At 36.2% G+C, this 23,521-nt stretch overlaps 1 protein-coding gene across 1 annotated transcript in view; it reads left to right on the forward strand.

Moving 5' to 3' along the window:
* Positions 1-1,486: 1,486 nt before the first annotated feature.
* SLC26A7 (solute carrier family 26 member 7) overlaps positions 1,487-23,521 on the forward strand; it is a gene marked incomplete at both ends in the record, with an annotated part of 54,924 nt that continues 32,889 nt past the window's right edge. The window contains 4 exons of the mRNA XM_081325614.1: positions 1,487-1,679; positions 12,576-12,686; positions 17,256-17,428; positions 19,551-19,715. Coding sequence (XP_081181740.1) covers positions 1,487-1,679; positions 12,576-12,686; positions 17,256-17,428; positions 19,551-19,715 — 642 coding nt within the window. The remainder of the gene's footprint in view (positions 1,680-12,575; positions 12,687-17,255; positions 17,429-19,550; positions 19,716-23,521) is intronic.

Consider the following 23,521-nt stretch of genomic DNA (forward strand, 5'->3'; position numbering starts at 1 on the left):
TCTGATTTATGTCTGGAAATGACAGGTTGTTCTTAAGATTGTTTTTGTTCTGAGTCAGAGTTCAGTATGACTGATTTTTTGTTTTTTGTTTTTGTACTACAGCTTTGAAATTTTACCATGATTAGGGCTATCAGAGTTTGGGTCATCACAGCAGGCAGTATGGACTAGGACAGGGATCCCCAACCTGTCTGGGTTGGTGGCTCAGGGTGGGGGGGCTTTACACTTGCACAACGCAAACGGAGCCACAAGTGCCTGAGTGATGCTAGTGCCTGGGCAATGCCATGATGCTAGTGCAAGTGGGGGGAGTGTGGGCTCACGGCGATGATAGAGCCTGCACGATGCTGCTATGCTAGTGCAAGTAGAGGGAGTGTGAACTCACAGCAATACTAGCACCCGCATAACGCTCATGGCATCACTAGCGCTGGCATGACGCCGCAATTCTAGTCCAAGTGGGGGGAGGCGAGCGTGCACATGTGCATGCACTGGCCAGCTACTCCTGCAGCCCAGTGGCCAACAACCCACAGCCCAGTAGTGGGCCACGGCCCACAGGTTAGGGAGTCCAATTCTGGCATGAGGTAACTTCTTGGCCCGGGAGCTTCTGAAGTAGCTTTTCAAGCTGTTCCCTTATTGATACTTTAATCAGTGGAAGGTATATACATGCAGACCATATTAATATTGAACTGGTCAAGATCAGAGCACCTGACAATTTCTTCATAACAAGCCCTTTTTAAAGCAGCAGGAACAGGCCAGGTGAGAGTTCATCTTTTCTGGCCAAATGACAACAACTACCTTGTCTTCATTTTGCTTTCTCTGCCAATTTACCAGAGAAACTGCTGTTCCTTTCCAACAGGTATCAGTTGTGCCAAGAACAAAGTAATCTCATCTCTTTTTTCAAAAGAGAATACTTTAAGTAAACTTATCATGTTGCAGGAAAGAAAAAAAAATCTAAGAAAAATGGATCCAGTTAAAGTTACAGAATGTTTAGTAGCAATGGAATTTAATGCACTGATGAATCTTTGCTATGGGTAGAGACAGGCAGTTTTGCTTTTTCTCACAGTAACAGGTTTTTTTTTAGTAATGGTTGGCAAGGAAACTCATGTCTAGCTGGGCACTTCCTGATTACATTAGCATAGCCCATCCCACATCGAACGAACGCCCAGCACAACCTCATTTTAATGCTGGATCCAGGCCAAAAGCATAAGCACTACACTGGATATAAGGAGGAGAATGATTGTAAAGAGAACCATAAACTGTAATGGGACTGGGATATATTTCTGTACTATGCTGACTATAAAACTTTAGATATTTACGCAATTGAAAATATACTTAACAAGCAAGCAAATGGGCTGTGTTTCTCTTCTTGTCTGAAAACATAATCTGACAGAAGATTCACACAAATCTGATTGCAATTCCATAGAGGTGGCTTTTTCCCCTTCTTCACAGAAAAAGGAATATACACAGGGAAAGAGGAAAGTAGAAATAAAGCATGACAGGAACAAAGAGAAAAAAGGAACATGCCATATGGAGGAAGATCCATGCCTTTCGCTATGAAGACTTCAGACTCTGGTGTGTAAGCAGGCTGCCTCTTTTGGAGTGGGCACCACACTATTGTTGGAAAATGGACCTGCTCCCTGATATAGTTTCTGGGATGATGTTGGCAGTTCAACAGGTGACGCAAGGTACTGTGTTAAAAATGGTGTCAGTGACTTGTATTGCTTAAATTGAACTTGGTCTAGCCTTGAAAGTAGAAGTTCTGTTTATCTTTTTAATTTTTAATGAAGGGTTTGAGCATCTTTGCTTTTTCAAACCTGCATCTATCACCTTACAAACCTTTATGTTTGCCTTGAACATCTCCCATTATATTTAATGGGGTTATTTTAGGTGATGTTAGTTTTAAATGGGAATAATTTCTTCTGATTTGAGTTTACTTAAAACAGTATTATAGACTGGCAATTGAACAACACTGTACCTCTATAACTTGCACACAATGTTCATACATTTATATGTACAGAGGTACACACATATGCTCATTGTGGTGGTTTACATGATAGATGTAGCTTGTCTTTCCATGTCTTCTCTTCATGCTGTATCTGTGTAAAGAGGTTTACCTTTGTTTTTTATGAAAGAAAGACCCACTTTAATAATAGATTATTAGGCATCCAGTTAAATAATCTTGCAATTTTTATTTTATTGGACTGTGGTTGAAAAACTGCATTGTGCAACATTAAAAAGAGGACTGTAAATATCTACCCTTATGCCTTTTGATGGAAACCTTTAGTGAAAATACTTCTGCTTTAGGTTGAAATTATACTGAAATAGTGTGTGTGTGTGTGTGTGTGTGTGTGTGTGTGTGTGAATGTACTGTTTTATGAATATTCAGCATTTAATTCAGTGTAGTAATTTTCCTTCTCTTCCTCAAAGTATGAAAACAATAAAATACTAAAGAATTACTTCAAACATTATCTGGCATTCCTTTGAAAATTGTAACCTACAAGGTATAAATATTCTGGGTATAAAAGGCCAAGGCTGTGATGTCTTAATTTTAATATTATCCTGAACTACCCTATAACATCATCTCTATGACGACTTTTCTTGGAAAACTAAAAGATAGCACATCAATTCAGTTAATCACCATTAATAAGAATAATCCTGGCTTATATATAAGGCCATTTTTTTGCAGATGATAGTTCAAAAAATGCTACAATAGCTAAAGATTTCTCACATTATGGCATTTGGGGGAATTTCTGCATGGGATCACATATTAAAATGGAATATAAATCATTCAGAAGCAAAAGCTTTCTTATGGCTGCTTTTCTCAGATTCCCTAACAGCTTGCTCTAGTTTTCATTCATGCCTTGAAAATTATAAGCACTTCTTTAATTAAATTATTCTGCAGCTGGAATCATCCGGTTTGTGTATGTACTTGTGCTTTTGGAGTAATTAGTAACATCTGCATTGGCATGATTTAAGTTGAAGGCCTTAATACTGTAGTACTATAAGGAATCTTGTTCCTTGATATATTGATACAAAGAATAGTATATTAAATGGTGCTAGTAATGGCATTTTAGAAGCCAACTAAAATAATGAGGTTTTAAAAAAAGGCAACATGGGTACTTATTTCTGTCCTTTTGGTGAACTTCCACAGAACAGGACTTTTACTAGTTATGGCAGTTTTCCGCAATTTAATTATTTTCAGATGTGCTGGGACTACAACCCCCAGAATTTTCAGTCAGTGAGAAAGGCACCATAGGAATGGAGGAGTTAAACTTTAAAAAAACATAGATGAAACTGGGAAAAAAGTGATTTCCTTAAAAATATAGAAACTGATTTATGTACTTAGATTTATCTAGTTCAGTACTGTATACTCAGAGGTTGTTTCCTAACCATGTCATAAACATTCCCCAGAAACTGTTTTATATAATATGTACTATGGCATTGTTTTTTGTTATATACTCAGCCCAAAGCTAATGCAACTGAAAATTATATTGAGCTGTCGAGCTAGGAAGCAGCATGTTCTCTTTTATCCCCAACATAAGGTTTGCTGTGAACTCAATTTAGAATAATTCAAATTGATTAATAATATAGTCATGGATTGACATTTACCTAACGTTTGGCAACTGAGTTGCTACTTTGCGCTATTGTAGGTGCCAAAACATACACAGGTTCCTTAAACAGGTAGTCCTCAACCTATGACTGGTTGCTTAATGACTGTTCAAAGTTATGGACCTACCTTGGGGCTATTAAGACCCAGATCCAAAGTTCCAAAAGTTGAGACTCCTCCATGGTTATATGACTGTACCTTGAGCACTCAGCAGTACAGGTGTATTTGCAGTTATTTACAGCATCATGCAGTCCAGTGACCACATTTTATGATGGTTGTACTGAAAATTGGCACTTACTTCCAATTTTTGGCAAAACTATGCCCATAGCAAACCATGGTGTTTATTTATAATTTTATTTTTATTTACTTATTAATTGTTTGCTTAACGATTCCTGCAAAAAAAGCTGTAAAATTAGGATGGTCATATGACTAACTTATTTTACAACTGTCACAACTTATGACCTTAATGGACAGACTCCATTACAGTCGTATGTTGAGAATTACCTGTGTTTATGAATTAGCAGCTTTTTAAAATGAGCACTAAACCTGCTGCTTTTATGAAGGAGCTAGCCCATGCTTTATGATTTGAACCTGCTATCTATGTGTTACTGATACCAATAAGTACATAACTGGGTTTTTACCCCAAAAAAGAGGTTTTATGTTTGTAGGCTGTACTGTTTTTATTACTTTAGAGAGATGAGCAGAATGGCATGTCCTTTGCTTCTGCCATGTGCTGTTGCTGACAGCAGCAATTGTTCAGAACAGGACTCATTAGTTATCAATTGTTTCTTTCCATTTCTCTCTATGCTTCTTGACAGGTTGCAGGCATAGAGATGGGCATGGGATAAAGCAGGAGGGAACTCTATAGGAGAGAGAGAGAACCTCCAGTGTGCCTTGCAGTCCCTTCTCTGCCCCTGTGATCTGTGAGATAAGTGTTTCCGAAATGGCCAGACTCTCAAGATCTGACAGGTGACTAACTTGCTATTCAAAACATTCACCTATACTTGCCTAACTATGCTTTACCAGCCCTGTTAAGGAGAGTGATTGGTGCTTGTTTTTCCTACCTGCAGTTGATGCTTGGTAGAATACGCTAGTTGCTTTCCCTAACTTGTCCCACATTAAAGGATAGCATTACTCACTGGCCTCACTAATGAGGCAGTCGAGGGCTCATCCATTGGGACTGCATAATTTATGCTAAAATATTTATCTGCCAAATAGAAAACTGGTGGATTGAAGAGTGCAGTTCTCTGGCTGTGCCCTCTGACTGACAATACATTTACAGCAAAAATTTAGTTTCCTCAGCTGCAGTCTACAGCACCTTTTTCATTAAATCTGAAAATGTCAGGTGTTAAACCTGGGAAATTTCATGAAAATCATCTACTTTACCACCACATTGGCTTTTTAACTGATGAATCAAACAAGTTACTTATATTTAGCTGATAATGCATATGATTTTTCTAATTTTGATACAAAACCACTGACTATCATCTAGGACGCTGAGCTTGTCGATCAGAAAGTTGGCAGTTTGGCGGGTTGAATCCCGAGTGCCGCGTAACAGAGTGAGCGCCTGTCACTCGTCCCAGCTTCTGCCAACCTAGCAGTTCGAAAGCATGTAAAAATGCAAGTAGAAAAATAGGGACTACTACGGTGGGAAGGTAACAGCGTTCCGTGTGCCTTTGGTGTCTAGTCATGCTGGCCACATGACTACGGAGACGTTCTCGGACAAACGCTGGCTCTTCGGCTTTGAAATGGAGATGAGCACTGGCCCCTAGAGTTGGAAACGACTAGCACGCATGTGCGGGGGAACCTTTACCTTTACCTTTCAAGTGGCTATTTCCTTCTAGGTTCTAATGCAGAACCATGATCTAGAATGCAGGTTAATTAGCTCCTTCAGGGTGATTTTTTTTTACCAATTGTAAATCTGCTCACCTGCAATAATGCTTTTAGAAGATTCCTCTTGCTCCTAAGTTATACCTATTTAAACTTTTGATTTTTTTAAAAAAAATATAGACTAGAAAGCCAAATTCCAGATTATAAGAATGACTAATGGATCCTTAACCCATGATGTTTTAAGTAGATTTTTTTGCCTTTGTAGTTATAACCATGAATATGGGCAACATGGAAATATTTCTCAGCAAATTGCATTGTAGTTTGGTTTGGCAACTGTCCTGATTACCATAGCCCTTTTTTCTGTTGTTGCTTGTGTCCTAGCTTCATTAAAGTTCATTATTTGGCATTTTCTGCCACTAGCAATAATACAGCCAGAAATTATTTTCTTGGCAGGTATACTATGTTTAGTGGTTAGTGATCTATCATGTAGTACATCAATAAGTAGCAGCATTCTAAGTATTCCAAGATAACAAAGGAACATATTGTGTACTGACTTCATATTAGCATGATATTCTGATGTACACTAATGGAATTTTTTATTTGTGCATTACTTTCTCTCTTTGCTTTTCTTTTATACAATTTATATAAATAATTTATACACTTTTCCATTATGTAATTTAGAATATTCATTCACTCCTTTAGATCCTGAAAGTATAAGTAACTTTGCATGTTTCTTTCTTTAGACAGAAAAAGGTGTAAGTATAATTTGTTTTCCTTTTTCACACAACTCGGCTGCAACTACTTGTCCTTTTATTTTTTAACATGGGCTTTAGGGATGTGGGTTGCAAAAATATGGTAAAAAAACATAGGGCTAGTTTAAGACATGTCACAGTCTTATACATAGAAATATTGGAATCTGGCGTAAGTCATGCAATGTCTGTTTGCAATGTTGTGCAGTGCCATTACCGCTTCCAAATGACAAAAGCTTTAAAGGACAGAAAAAAAAATCTTTTTTGAGAAAGGGCCAGATTGCAGGAAATGTGAATTCTCAGAGTTATAATATAACTATTATACCACGTGACCTCTTAAAATAGCCCTAGAAGGGATTTCTTCCCATCAAAGCCATTTGTCTGAAATGGTATAGGGTTTCCTGCCTGAGCAGGGGGTTGGACTAGATGATCTCCAAGGTCCCTTCCAACTTTTATTATTATTATTTTTGTAAACTTTTTATTGATTTTGTAATATTACATATATATATTTGAAAAGCAACATGGCGGCTGAGTACAATAATTCTATTACATATAGATATCATTAGTACAAGTCTCCAACTATTACAATAACCATTCCCTCTTTTTCTCCCTTAGTATATACTGTCTCATATTTAAACTAATACAATTCTTATTCTATCGATCAAATAAAAAGTAACTTTCTAACATTTATCAATAGTTTTTAATTTATGTATATCTTAATTGTTTTAACATTCAATCTTTTAGACAATCAATGCCCTAATATTTTTTTCCAGGTTTAATTTTCCATTAATCTTTAAAATTAAATATTAAATTGTTTAATATTTATCATTTCCAAGTTTTAAATGATCCCAATTCCTTTATCACAATTACTCCCAAAAGTCTGGTGTTTATGGTACAGATCTTATCTATATAAGTTCTCACCATCTACATCTACAAATTAATAATACTATATAATCTTATTTTCTAATAATTCTCAAGTATCTTAAAATCTTAAATTTAATAACCAAAATTTCTTTTATTGCCTCGTTTAATGCTTCCTCTCTCTTCCTCTTTATATCTACTATCTCATATTCAAAAGTAAATAATTTTTTCCCTTAATGCTATATAAATATATATTTGTTACTTCCATCAATAAAGTTTTAACTGATATATATCTTAATCACCTTTACATGATCTTTATGCACAAATCAATATTCCAATTTAACTGTTATTTGTACTTCTTAGATTTACATGACCAAAATTTTCTTTATCTCAACTCATAACATTTTATATTCAAAATACACATCTTATCTATTTAAGTATATTCTGTTTTAAGACGTAAAGACATATTTTTTACTTTCATCAACAGAGTTTTAGCTTATATGTATCTTAATCACCTTTACCAGACCTTTATGCACAAATCAATATTCAAATTTAATTGTTAGTGTTTATACTTCTAAGTTTTACTTGACCAAAGTTTTCTTTATCTCAACTTATAACTATATCTTGTATTCAAAATACATATCTTATCTGTTTAAGTATATCCTATTTTAAGTTCTCATAATACACATCTTGTCTGTTTAAGTAAATCTCATATATAAATCAAAACCCCATTCTTTTTCAGTCTTATTGTAGCTTTCTTTCTTTGCCAAATCACCAAAATTTTCTTTATCTCAGCTCATAACATCTTATATTCAAAATACAGCTCTTAACTATTTAAGTATATTCTATTTTAAGACATAAAGACATATTTGTTACTTTCATCAATAGGTTTTGCCTTATATGTATCTTAATCACCTTTACAAAACCTTTAAACACAAATCAATATTCAAATTTAATTATTGGTATTTTACTTCTAAGTTTTACTTGACCAAACTTTCCTTTATCTCAACTCACAACTATATCTTGTATTCAAAGTACACATCTCATCTGTTTGAGCATATTCTATTTTAAGTTCCCATAATACACATCTTGTCTATTTAAGTAGATCTCATATATAAATCAAACCCCCATTTTTCAATCTTATTCTAGCTTTCTTTCTTTGCCAAATCATCTTCCATGTCCTTGCTTTTGAGTCATTGAGTAGCTCTCCTTGGATTGTTATATCTATTATTTGGCGTTGAAAAAACCATCAGTCGCCATTTTTATGAGAGGACTAGCAGATCTGGCAGGCCATCTCCTTGTTTTCCCAACTCGATGTAGTTGTCCTGAACTGTTTATCTTCTTTTCCATCTATTTTTCTTTTTGATCCTCAGACTCCTTCTGATTTATATAGGAAGTCTTTTTCTCTTTCCCTATTGTCAGTTTCTTTCCTGTATTTTCCATTATCTGTCTTCGTTGAGCAATTGCATCTTCTGTCATAGTATTTAATTGTTCCATTTTTTTTCTGTAGTATCCTGTGTAGATGATTCTTTAGTTATAATCATAGTTTGAGTTTGCATATCCAGGCTGTCTTCTTGTTTTTTTTCTATAGTTTCTTATTTCATCACCAGCTGTAAAAAGGGTTTGAAGAATCACTTTCAGATCCTAACGTACAGTCTAAATGCTGGAGATGTGGTAGTTTAGATGCTACTTATTTTCATATGTGGTGGACTTATAGAAATATAAAAGCTTTTTGGATTAAAATTTGGTGGAACATTCAAAAGATTTTTAAGAGAAATATAAAGTTTTCTCCACAATTGTTTTTATTGGGTATTGTTGTAGATTGTGATACTAAAGAAATCAATTTGATGTTGAACTTGATAAAAACAGCACGGTTACTGGTGGGACAATATTGGAAGAAGGATAGTTTGCCTACTATAGAAGAATGGGTAATTAAGGTATCGAATCTTGCAGAAATGTCTAAGATTTCTGCTTATTTGAAGGATCACTCGCAAGAAAGATATATTTCAGTTTGGAGGAGATGGATAGATTATATTTCATTTAGCTTATGAGTAGATTTTAGATTGTTATTAATTTTAGTATTAGTATTGATTATATTTTTGTTTAAGTTATTATTATTATGTTTTTAATAATTTGAATGTATCAATGTTAAAGGGGAGTTAAAGCACATTATGAATTTGATTAATTTTATAATGGATAATTTTAGTTAGAATATGATTATTATATCTATGACCCTGTATTCAGCTCTGGGAAGTGGGTGGGGGAAGGGGGGTGGTTTGGGGTGGGTGGGTTTTGGGGCTATGTATTGTAATTTTTTTTTTGTAAAACTCTTTAATAAAAAAAAGAATCACTTTCAGCATACAAAGGGTTTGTTCCTGCTCTTCTTCCATAGGGAAGGTCCATTCCTGATCTTCTTCCATAATAGTATATTTAAACAAAAACTTTACAATCAGGAAGTCCACTAAGTAAGGAACACAGCTGGATTTCTCACAGTTAATGTTCAAGGTTGAATATATCTTATCTATTTTCTGGGCTGTCAGCCAAGTCTCTTTTAAACAACAACAATTGCAATATCAGGTTTAGCCACAAGATGTCTCCCCAAAGTTATTTTAATCTTTTCAGTTTTTTCTTCTATTTTAAAAGAAAAAACCCAGATCTTCAGTAAAAGTAAAGAATAAAAATTGAAGAAAAATAGGGAATAGAAGATGAAAAGTCTTTTAATCCACAAATTTTAGAAAATAGAATTCTGATTAGGATCCCAGTTATTTTTCAACATTTTAAACTCCCCTGAGTAATTGGTCGCTGCTGTTTCTGGAGGGAGGGGTAAGATCTCCCTTCCCTCACCACAGGAGGGAAAATACTTTAGCAGCTTATGCAGGTACAGAGAGTAATTAGGATTTAAGAGAGGTAAATCACACCCAGTCTCTTCCACACTGCTTTGAAGTTGCCAGATGGTAAGTGGAGCTTCGGCTGTCTGCAGCCTAGTGACGAGCCATAATTCTATGGCTGGTCTTTCGTTTGCCAGTTTGGAGGGATTTGCTGGCTCTAGTGGGAGAGCTATCACTCTCCCATGATCCAGCCTTCCTTGCTGGTCGCCTTTACGGGGCAACTTTCAACCCTCTTCAGGGTCCCCCAGCCAGGGCTTTTTTTCTAAAAAAAAAAAGGGACCGGAACTCTCATCTTGGCAGGCGCAGGAGGTGGGAGGGTGGTGCTACTGTGGTCACGAGTGTAAGGGGTGTTGGCGGTGGGCTGCCTCCTGGGGCTAGAGCCGGCATGGCTGATGCTGTGGGAGCAGCGGGGCCCGCTCTATATGGTGGGGCTGTGCAGGGCAGGCGGCTGAGGCGCTGTGGGCCAAGTGATGCAGGGCGGCCACTTAGGTGCACAGGGCAAGGCGACGGTGGCACAGGTCCAGCACTGGGTAGGCCACCAGCCTGGCTGACATGGGTGAGCACAAGGAAGGAGTTCACTTGGACTCCGCAGAATCCACCTCCCACTCCTTGTCCTCTTTTAGTTACCTAGTTGAGATGGTGTAGTTGGGCAGCAGGGAGGGATGCAAAGTTCCTGCCAACTTTCCTTCGCTGCAGACAACTTGCCGTTGCAACGTTTGCCGGCCAGGTCTTTTGGCGCACTCAGCAGCAATTCCTATTGGCTTTTGAAAGCCAATAGGCTTTCGAAAGCCAATAGAGGGAGTAGCATAGCTTGTGCAAAAGCTTTTGTTTTCTTTGTGCAAAAAAAGGTCCTGGAATGCCATTCTGAGCGTTCTATGAGAAAAAAAGCCCTGCTTTTATGTTTTACTCTTATGATTTTAAAAATATTTTTTTTATTGTAAGTTGCCCCAAACCTCGCCATGTGGATTGCATACAAATATTATATAATCGGTAAATAAAGGTAGAACATATGTTAAATATACATCAAATGATAATATGCTTCCCTACAAAGTCAATTCTTGCTCAATGACAGTCCAAGGAGTTAACTCGGAAAGGCAAGAGGAAAATCTAGAAGAGGTCTGTGCAACTTGTAGAAGGGAAAGGCCCACACTGATAAATTAAAAAACTTTGTGGTCTGCAAAGGAATGCTGGTGGGCTAATCAATGATTTGATGACTAAAGGAGCATCTACAGTGTTAGAGCTCGTGGTCATGGTAAGCCATGGAGGCACTAGGCAACATGACTTTCAGAGCATTGGTGGTGATTTTATTACTTTTTTTTAAAAAAAAGTCTGTGCTCTGTCCAAGGGTGCTTGGTAGGCTGCATGTACAGGCCTGGTCTAGAATTTACTTTGGAGCATTCAACTATCTAGAACAGGCATGTCAAACTTATTTTGTTTGAGGCAACTTCTTATAAAAGAATTGTCATTAATTTGTTTTAATAAAATAATTTAAATCAATTTTTCACTTGATTTCAAATTAAATGAATTATATTGGTTGACAATGAGATTTTTTTTAGTACAATTGCCAAATGCAATAAACTGGTTTTAGGTATATGTGTGCACTAATTATTTCAACACCAATACATTTTAACAACATATTCTATTTGTAAATATCATTAGTTATCCTTAGATAAAAATAATTCCATCATTCAAAACTTTGTTATACTGTATTTAATGAACAGATGCTTTGGGATTAAAAAAAAAAGACTGACTGCATTTGATTGTGTATCACCATGGCATTAAAACAAAATTTGAACAGTGTATGAAAAATAAAGGTTCCCTAAATGTCTGCTGGTTATAGCTATACATTTTCCTTGATAGCACTCTATTGCCTTCTTTTTAGCCTTTTTTTCAACTTCCCAGCTTAAAAAAGGCAAGGCACCAGGAGCTGAAAGTTACAGAGACTGTTTAAGCAGGTTGCTAGGCAACCTGTTCACACTCAGCCCTTCTTACCCTCCCACTTTTAAATTAGCCTGTACGGATCACATTTCCTTCGATTTGAGCCATCTGAAGGCTCGTTGCTGCGATGCATTCTGCTGCTCTGAAACCTAGCTGCCTGAGGAGAATTTAGCTCTCCGGAACAGTTTCCTTCAGCTTTTTTTGTGTGTTTGTGTGTGCAAAAAAAGGTGCCGGAACGCCGTTCTGAGCGTTCTATGGGAAAAAAGCCCTGCCTCCAGCGATGCGAAACTGGATGAGGAAGACTGAACTCGTCTTCCAGGCGTCCATGGCGGCCGTGCAGCAAACCAGCAGCTAACTTTTATTATTATTATTATTTATCATCGCACAGTCAGCCTGAGTTCAGACTGGATTTGGCATTTTTGTCTACCTATCGAGTCCTTGCCAAGGACCTGCGATAGGCAGATGTGGATGTTTGATGGTATTACAAATATCGTCACAGAATGAAAGCAGTTCTTAGTAAGGCCGCCTTTTGCAATTGAATTGTTGTTGTTGTTGTTGTTGTTGTTGTTATTTTTTTATTATTATTATTATTATTATTATTATTATTATTATTATTATTATTATTATTATTATTATTATTATTATTATTATTATATTTTCTTAGTGGTTTATATTATATCTTGTTCTCCCAATTTACCTTTTCTACAGGGCTGGCTTTTGCTATTCTATCATCAGTGCATCCAGTGTTTGGTTTATACGGATCACTCTTTCCTGCTATTATTTATGCCATATTTGGGATGGGTCATCATGTTGCCCCCGGTAAGTTATTTCTAAGTCCTAGTGGTTCACTTTGAAAAACTTAGCCTATGTCTTTGTTAACTCTATTAATGTTATTTTCTATTCTATATTTTATGATATTTCTTACAGTATGAGTTGAACCACGTGCATACACACAACATATATACACACACTAAGCCAAAATCAAGCAGAACAAATTGTATCATAGTGCTGCACACAGAGAAAAAAATAAATTTTTACTCCTTCCATGGGAGAATAATATCCGGTTGCCTTCTCTGAAAGCTGCCTAGTACTATTCAGCTTCTATTCTTTAGTAAGAACCCCTTGCAAATTCATTGACTGCAAATGTAGCCTGTATTTCAGCAATGCATAATGAGTTGGATTCAAAACTGTAGTTTAAAGAAGATAAAGAATACATGCCAGAAACAAGGATTTTTTTTTGTGCCTCTCTGTACTTCCTTTACATCAACATTCTTTCCCTCCTTCCATCCCTTTTTTCCTTTTCCCTATTTATGAAATTTTGGGGGAGTATGTGAAACAAGTTTAAAATATCCAAAATTATATTTCCTTCTTAAAATTCCTGTAGTTGAGGATTGCTATGCACTTTATATGATTAAGTCTGTGGTAGGTTCATGACATCCCTAATTTAGCTCCCTCTCTTTTTTCTTTTCTTTCCTAGGAAGTTGTCCCATATAACTCAAAAGCATCTCTCAACATATTATTTATTTATTTATTTGTTTGTTTGTTTGTTTTGATTTATATACCGCCCTTTTCCCGAGGGACTCAGGGCGGTTTACAGGGCAAATTAAAACAGTGCAATGTACAAATTAAAATTAAATTAAATTAATAGCCCCCAAAGAGTTTAAAATTTAAAATTTAAAACCTTAAAACCCCTCAGTCCAGGCCGGCTAACTCAAATAGCCAGGTTTTTAGGTCCTGGTGAAACGAGTGAAGGTCGGGGGTGATCTGGAGTTCCACAGGCAGTTGATTCCATAGGGCAGGCCCGCCCACCGAGAATGCTCTCCCCCTGGGGATCGCCCGCCGGCACTCCCTGACCGGCGGGACCCTGAGGAGGCCCTCCCTGTGGGAGCGCACAGGACGGTGGGAAGTTGATGCTGGCAGCAGGTGCTCCCTAAGATAATCTGGACCCATGCCATTTAGGGCTTTATAGGTCATCACCAGCACCTTGAATCTCACCCGGAGGGCAACTGGAAGCCAATGCAGCTCGTGGAGAAGAGGCGTTACATGGGAGTATCGGGAGACCCCCATCGCAACTCGTGCGGCTGCATTCTGCACCAGCTGAAGCCTCCGAGTGGTCCTCAAGGGCAGCCCCATGTAGAGAGCATTGCAGTAGTCTATCCGGGAGGTCACAAGCGCATGAGTGACTGTGTGTATGGCATCTCGGTCCAGATACGGCCGCAACTGGCACAACCCTTGGCAACCCCCCCCTATTAGCAGTAGATGCCAAAGTTTTAGGCTGCACTTTTTCTCAGCCCTACTTAGAGAGTGACTCTCTTGCTTACAATGCATACATCAATCTTACTTCTTGCTTTCCTTTTGATATCTTAGTATGTAATGAAGTCCAATAGGCCTGAATCATTTAGGTTTGTTGTATTATTCTGCATTTCATTTATTCTGAAACAATGACAGTCTTCAACTTAATAATTAAAGACACTGACTTTTTAGAATATGAAGCAGGTTTATTTCCTAGAAGAAACCATCTGGTCTTAGTTGCAGAAAACAATGAAGCTGGGTATGGGCCATGTCTCCCATAATTCACTATGGGTTGAACTTGATATAGGAAAGTAAAGAGTTGCGTCTTTCTGATATTAGGGATGGTGTCTCTCCACTTAAAATTCAGAACTGTATGGAACCACACCCAAAGCCCAACCCTTTGGGACTGAAATGCTCAACTATATGCACATTCTCCTTGGTTATTATTATGTTTTCTGAGAAGCAGTTGTTTTCTTTTGAGTAATTGTGTGGGTCTTTGCAAATAGCCTACATGCCAGAAGTGCATTCAGCATTACATTTAACAACTCTGTGGGAGCCATGTGGTCTACTAGGATAGCAACATCCCATCCAAAATACATAGAATTTGCATCGGGATGTATCCAAAGCATTTTGTTAAAGCTCTCTTGCCACTTACTGGCAGGCTGGATTTGGATTTTGCGGTGAGTTCCTTGGAAGTGATGATAATGTTGAGTCAGCAGAATATATGTTATGTAGTCATTTCATTTTAAGTGTAAAAATTGCCCATCTGGGACATGATGCACTATTAGTTTCATTAAAAAAGGCATTTATTCTGCTGTTACAGTATTTAGTTTATCTTTAAATGAAATAAGAATCACCAGATGAAGAAATTCTGTTTAAAGGCACATTCTGAATACAGTAGTGAAAAAACAGTTAAGCAAATATTAAAATAAATATTAATTGTTATCTTTTCTTAAGTGATCTGTTTGTTCCTTAAGAATGTGTTTGTTGTAAAAGTCTCAGATATACCAGAGATGAATAGCCCAAGGCCTCAGGGCTGTACAGGGGCTTCAAAATCCTTGACTTTACTCCTCAAGATCTTTAAGAATTACCAAATTGTAACAGTTTGACAGAAGGAAAGGAAAGAAAAGGAATTTTTTTTAATCCCATTTATATCCCGCCCTTCTCCGAAGACTCAGGGCGGCTTACAATCTAAAACACAAATCAATGTGCTTAGCAATAGCCTTCATTCTATGTATGTGCCTGCTTATTAGGGCTTTTTGCCCCCCCCCCCCCGTGGCATTATTACAAAGTCAGCTTATTGCCCCCAACAATCTGGGTCCTCATTTTACCTACCTCGGAAGGATGGAAGGCTGACTCAACCTTGAGCCTGGTGGGACTTGAACCTGCACTAATTGCAGGCAGCTGGTGTTACTTAAGGAGGCATTAGCCCACTGCTCCACCAAGGCTCTTTAAAGAATGACCATATTAAGTATATTTGATTTTAAATATAGCAAATGCAAATTAAATTAAATCTTTCTATGACTTTTTTTCCTAGGGGTACCAGTTTTCATAATTTTCATACTTGTTGGCTAAGCTATAAAAATTGCGCAGTTAATAGCCCCATCCATTAGGAAGGGGCCATGTAGGAAGACATCATTGCATCTCTGACTGATGGATGCAATTTCAGTCCATAGAAAAAGGAAAGGTGTGTTTTGCAGGCTAAATTATTTATCCACCTTGGTTTGTACTGTGTGCCTGAAATCTTTAAAAACTGAGACAGAAGTCTTTTCTATTGCATGCTGTTTCTTTTATACATACAATGAGCAATTGATTTCTTGTGCAAAGAACCAGTTTCTACTTATTCTAAACTATTTCTTTCCCCCTTATTTTATGCTAACATTTATGCAGTCTAGATCACTGCTGGACATTAAACTATCCCTGCAAATATTTAAAAAAATATTAGACAAGCTTCAGCGCAAGGATTGCATGTATATGCAGTCATATGACTCATGTACATACAAAAAACAGTGAACAGCTTGTTGCCTAGAATTTGTATAATGTACAATGGAGTTATCAATGTGGAAATGAATGCTCATGGCAAGAGGAACCATATAAAGGTGATGTTTGCAGAAAGCAAAATGATGATCATGCTATTCTCCAAAGCACCTGAAGGCAGGACAAGAAGCAACAGATGTAAACTAATCAAAGAGAGAAGCAACCTAGAACTAAGGAGAAATTCCCTGACAGTTAGAACAATTAATCAGGGGAACAACCTGCCTCCAGAAGCAGTGAATGCTCCAACACTGGAAGTTTTTAAGAAGAGACTGGACAGCCATTTGTCTGAAATGGTATAGGGTAGACATGTCAAACTTGCGACGTCACGTGATGTATCAGAGCTTTTTCCCCATTGCCGGCAATGGGGTGGGCGCGGGTTTGTTGCAACGTGTCTGGCCTGCGGGCCGGCAGTTTGACACCCCTGGTATAGGGTTTCCTGCCTGAGCAGAGGGTTGGACTAGATGATCTCCAAGGTCCTTTCCAACTTGATGATGGTGATGATGATGATATCCATTCAGTCATGTCTGACTTGGCGATTCTCTGGGCCTGGTCTCTCCACATCTTCTGATCTTGCCCTACTTCTTTGAATTGTTCTATGCTCTGGCTGGTGTCAGTTCTGATACTGGAAAGAAAAATACGCTGGAAGACTTAGTGCTTAGGGTATCTGGTATAGCTATGGCATACTGACAATTAGAATTCAGTCAATCGGTTAATCAATATCACCATATCTCACAACTTTTGGAAGTTCAAAATGTTTATAAAACATAACATGTTCAAAGAATTCATGTTAAAATTAGAATTAGTTGGACATAGACTGGAATCCTACAGCTATGGTTTATTTAACCATGATGTTGTTAAATGTGCTATAAATGAGAAAGATCAAACATCATAATAAGCCATATTTAAATGCAAAGATTGGGCTCACACAACATGTCATGTCCAAACCAAGCAAACTGAATCATTGTTTAGTTGTAAAGTATGTCTTTCTTCCTAAGCAATTTAGAGTCATCTGATAGGGATTAAACAAATGAAAACCAAATCCTCTTTCTTCTTTCGCAGGAACCTTTGCTCTGACCTCCTTGATTTCTGCAAATGCTGTCGAGCGTCTTGTTCCTCCCATAAACACCAATTTCACTTCAGACAATACATCTGAAGTATTGGGCTTATCTGAGTTTGAGATGCAAAGGATTGGAGTTGCTGCAGCAGTTTCACTGCTAGGAGGGCTGATTCAAGTAGGTTTTTCACAATAGCTAATTTTATAACTAGAAAATCAATTCTTTCACTAAAATAGTTTCCAGGAAAAGCAAGCCAACGGAGAAGGATGTATTTCCACATGATTTGGGATTATATTTCACATATTAAGACATTATTTAATCATGGTTTGTAATGTAGGTTGAAATGTACTTATTTCACTTAATACAATTAATATAAAAATGGCACACAAATCACAATATCTAGGGTTTCACAACACTGAACAAAGTCTGCTTGGTGAGAGTAGATAATGTATGCATTCCAGAGGTTAATAAATTATAACTCTGCCATTCTTAGGAAGGACAGCCAATGATGAGGTATGATGGAAGCTGTAATTCTCAATATCCCAAATGCCTCAGCTCTGCATACTTTTAAGACAATTTTCTGGCTTAGCATGATTTATAACCCACCAGTGGGGTGACTGTTTCAGAAGAACTGCTGTATCAGCAGTGTTAATTTGGATTACCTTTGTACATGAAATGAATGGAGAAGCCATCTTCTCCTTCACCTTGCATAGCAAACGTTAGCATAGGGTATAGCTGGATGTTCCACAACTACTATGCACAGTTTCATAAAAAGTCAATCATCTCAATAATTCTAGTGACTTTGCTTATATCATTTATAAATAAGCTCAAACAATCAGTTGCACATATGCTCTTATATCTGGAAATGATAATTATGCTTCTTCCATTTTCCTGGTACAGGTTCAGTCTTTTAAAAATGTGAATATGTGAAAGATGAAGAATAATTTGTGTTGCTGAATGTTGCATGTTTATCTTTAAGAATCTATAGCAAATTAGTGAACTGTTAATTTCCAGTTTTGTAATGAAAACAATTTTTATAGAAATTGTATAACATATTAAATGACTTTGAGAAGTTTCTGCTCATATGCTTTCTTTCTGGTCAATTATAGGTTTTGCAAATTAGACAACATTCAACTCAAATCATTTATTGAATTATGAAACATTTAGAACTGATTTGGGGAAAAATGTATTTGTGTAGACTCATCTACATTGGTTTTAGAGGAACTCAGTTTTTCAATATGAGATTCAACTGAATCACTTTTGAATGTAGTATCTGAATGAAATGTTATTGTAATAGAAGTTGAACATATATTAGCAGTAGAACTGGCTGTCTGGTTTTTTTCTACACTAGCTCCTGGTGTGTTTAAAAGACTTATCATTACTTGCTGATAAATACTATCAGAAGGAAAACGTATTTTATTCTCACTGAGTTAGAACACAAAAACTAATTGGGTCTTTTTTGTTCTAATCTTTGTTTATCCAATGGAGAGATAAGCCATGCTTTTGAATTGACCTACACTGGGTACAGAATTCTGGGAAATCTTCATTTCTTTTCAGTTTTATTCAGTCTTTCATCTCTCAGTAGTTTGGGCCTTTTTCTTTTCATCTTACTCTCTTTTCATCAGCTACAGCACAACTTCCAGAGATCTCCAGAGGGTGATAGCACATCATAGTTTTTAACACGGCAAAAGATAATTGTTAAACACATGTGATTGGAGAGGGATCCTATTCACTAATCCCTGGTGATATTTGCTTTGGACACCATTTTCATGGCTAACCTTGTTATGTGAAACTGATCAACTGCGGCTTGCACCACAAATCATGTTTTAGCTGATCATAGCCTAGATAGTGCAGTGCACAAACTGTAAATAAAGTTTTTGTTCTAAAGGAAGGTCTATTTTGGTTGTAAGTTGAGGATTACCTGTATAGTAACTTTTAAGTGTATCCAGTGTGACGTCTGTGGCTTAATATTTGTCCTATCCACAGAGCTTTGTACATTGGAATAATCTAAAGCCAATGAATAGAAGTGGCTACAGCCAGTTATTATAACTAAACTCAGCACATTTCCTGGTGGTAAACTAGCAATACAAGAGAGATAGCATTGTAATAAATGTATGAACGTTAACATGGGTTGAAAGGTTATTCATGGGTACAATGAGTAATGAAATAACTAATTAGCTCATGTAACTTTCTCATTCACTATTTTTTAAAAAAGAATGCAAGATAGCATTTCTCTTTCCTACATTAGAATCAATAACTGCCTTTGGTTGTAATCTATATTATATTTCTGGTTTCTCAGGTAGCAATGTTTATGCTACACTTGGGCAGTGCTACCTGCTTGCTAACAGAGCCAGTGATAAGTGCAATGACAACTGGGGCAGCTACACATGTTGTAACTTCGCAAGTGAAGTATCTTCTGGGATTGAAAATGCCTTATATCTCAGGACCTCTGGGATTCTTTTATGTGAGTATGTTGATAAATGTTTGTTGTGCTGTTTTGCTCATATTTGCATGCTTATTAAAGTTGCAGGAAAAGCTCTAAATATTGTGACCTCTTGGGTCAGGTCTGACTTGGTTACCTCTAATTGGAGTCAATTCTGGATGCAATTCTAGATTTACTATCTGATGCTATCTGGAACTTGACATGAGTTCTAAAGCACAGCCACATTCCTGAGTCCTTCGGGACAAGGGCGGTATAGAAATTAAATCATTATTATTATTATTATTATTCTACTGACTAGTCTTCAAGATACTATGTAGTTGTATGAAGTAGAAAACATTAATATTTGTAAACAACCTATCATAAAAACTACAAGGAAATTGTTAATGCCATCTGGTGATACTGATTTACATTTATATTGAAAATGTTATTTTTATTCTTGTTCAGCACACAAAAGTATACAATATAATAAATAAGAAATAAATGCAGGAAATAACCTCAGTGAAATGCCCTGGGGTGATAATATGTCCATCAGTTATTTCTTGGTGTCTTTCATAACCTTTTTTATTTTTTAAAAATTAAATTAATAGAAAACCAGCATGCTACAAAGGTAAACAATCAGCCTCAATTATGATTTCAATTTTACAACCATATTTCTGGGTCCCACATAGATCCCAATGAATTCTTTGAAAATAAAATAATGGCCCAGTGTCTTGTTTGCCTTTTGAGCTGGTACATTTATGACCAGTCATGTCTACTTTGACAACTTTTTATAAGGGTAACAATAACATTCACTCAAAATTCTAAATATATCCCCAACTCAGAAAGATGAAAAATCCTTATCTATATGCTTCATCTCCATAATAGAAGTTTGTATTTTGAATATTTCTTGTCATTTTATCTCATGAAATAGTTTCAGCCTGTTTGTGTTTTCTACTGTATTCATATTTATTACTTGAAATACTGTACTACTATAAAGAAAATCATGCTGTAGATATGTGTATGGGTTCCAGAATCTGATCAAATCAAGCAGGGTCACATAGATTCCATTTTTACCCTTTTTATTCAGTTTACAGAGACAGGAAGAAGCAGTGTGGATATTACTGAAGTCTTATCAGAGCAGACAAGCAAAGTGTATTTTGGTTTACTAGCAAATTTTTACTCTACGCAGAAACCAGGAGACTAACCACTGAAATGTAGAAATATCTCTTTAGTAGTTTACAGATTTTCTACATTCAAAAATCCTTTCCATACTCCATCTTCCACAAACAATGAATATTTAGGATGTATTCTCAGGTGCATATACAGTTCATGAGGCCTCAGAGCTGTTGGAAGCTGGTATGTTTGAATTATAGGCAGGACCTGTTACACATCCAATATAATTAGACTGCTTCTCTACAGAGGGAAAAAAATACTCACAATGGATAAAATATCTTTTATGAAGCTTTTTTGTATAACTGATCTTGTCACTGACAGCCCCCCCCCAATACTAGAAGAATCCAGAGTTTATAGAAGTTAAATTTGTTGGACAATGATTGTTCTGTCTAACTCTATCTTAAGTCATTTAAAAAAATAGTAGCAAAGGATTAAAAAAAGTGTTCCATTTTTTGCTTTTTTTTAAATAGAAGTTTTATTGATTTTTTAGTTTTACATCCAGGTATTTATGAAGCAATACGGTGGTTGGGTTGTTAAAAGTAAACAGTAGTAAATAACAGTTATTTGTAGGTAGGTCAAGTTACATCAACAAGAATTCCCTCTCCAATTCCCTTAGTTATGATAACATAGTCAAATTAATCAAATTAATACATTTCTAATTGTAACATAATCAGAATAATTTTGAATATATTTTCACATATACATATCCATGTCCTGTTTTAAAGTTTTACCTAATTGGAATAAGATATTCCAAACTAGCTTATAATATATAAAAGAAAACTTGATTTTCGGGTAGCCCCCATTTCCCCCATTTCATTATATAGTAGTTATCCAGTCTAAAATACATATATTGTTCATTTCAGTGCATTCTTATGTTATACAAATTTATTCTATTTAACCTTAATAGTTCACCAATTATTGAAAAAATATCTTTTGTTGTCTCCTTCCAAATTCTGTAATATAAGTTAATTCTAAGAGCTAACTTTTGTGTCCTTTAAAGGTCTAAAAGTTAAGTATAAAATCAATATGTATCTTTTAAAGATTCCCCTTAGCCCATTACGAAAAACTTTTAGCTCTATCATTACAACAAATATATTCTCTTTATCATCTTAGTAGTTCATCAATTTTTAAAATATATTATATCATTGCAAATTTTATAATATAATTCAAAGTTATGATCTGATAGCTAATCTATTTCATTGTATAGTAATTATCATGTCTGAAATACATACATATTCTATTTGTCATCCTTACAATTCATCTATAGTTAACAAAGTATGTTTTATTGCAGGGGTCTTCAAACTTGGCCCTTTTATGACTTCTGGACTTCAACTCCCAGAATTCCTCAGCCAGGCACGCTGGCTGAGGAATTCTGGGAGTTGAAGTCCAGAAGTCATAAAAGGGCCAAGTTTGAAGAGCCCTGTTTTATTGTTTGTAGCTAATTTTCATTCCCTTAAAAATCTAGATCCTAAATATAGACTCAGTTTATATCTTTTAACAGTTCTCCTTGGCCCGTTGAGAGAAAAAATTAAGCTTTATTATTGCAAGTCCCAACACTTACAACAGAAAAAGAAGAAAAGTTCATTTCCCCCCCTTAAATCTAATTCTAGCTTTCTTCTTGTGCCAGGTAGGCTTCCATTTCATTGCCTTTAACTTTTCAAATGTGTCTCCCTTTCTTCCTACACATGTTGTTTGAATCCAGGGAGACCAACCAGTTATCAATTTTTCATAGAGAGTGACCCCTTTATAGTCATTAAATTTTTGTTCCAGTAAATCCAATCACCATGTTTGGGGTAGTGCAGTTGTCATTAATTCAATCTGGTCTTCTTCTTTCAAATCCATTTGGCTTAAGTAAGTTTAAATTTAAGTTTAAGTTTATTAGATTTATATACCGCCCTTTTCCCGTAGGACTCAGGGCGGTTTACAAGGTGTTTAAAAACATCAATACAATACAAAAATTAAAAACGATTAAAAATGATTACATTTGATCCCTGAAAAAATATAAAAACCCAATTAAAAACTCAGCCTGGGCCAGAAAGCTCAAAGAGCCAGGTCTTCAGGTCCCGGTGAAATGAACGAAGTAAGAGGTCATGTCTGGTGTTGTAGTTATTGTTTATTTGGTTGAAGTCTTGGTGTACTGTATTTGAAGGCCTTTGGCATCCTCCATCTTAGTATTGCTTTCTTCAGCTTCTGTTGCTTGTTGGATTGTAGGTTTTATAGTTGAAATCAATGTTTGGGCATCAAGGCTCCCAGTAGATTGTACTTGTACTTTAAAGTCCCCTGTTTTGTTGTTAAATTCCTCATCCTCTGTTCGTTTTTTGGATTGTCAGTTCATCAGTTGAAATAAGAGTCTCATTTGGTGAGTTTGTGTTGTCAGATTTGTCTTTAAGTCTGGCTTTTATTTCTGTAGTCATTGCCAAAATTGTATCAAGTATTAGTATATAGTCAAGTGGTGGAATATATTCTTCCATTTCTTTCGTATTTTACAGATAGGCCTTTAGTGGAGGCTATTTTAATAAAAGTCAATAAATGTCCACCTCCACTATTCCTAAAAGTTGTTTTCAGTGCCAGGTGTTCCCAATTTTTATCTTTAAAGATAATGTCAAGGACAAATCTGTTAGAGCCAAATCTCAGAGTAAAAAAAAAAAAGGTTTACTTGCTATACCGGGTTTCAC

This window comes from Vipera berus (genome assembly GCF_964194415.1).
Source record: "Vipera berus genome assembly, chromosome: 3".
Lineage (NCBI taxonomy): Eukaryota > Metazoa > Chordata > Lepidosauria > Squamata > Viperidae > Vipera > Vipera berus.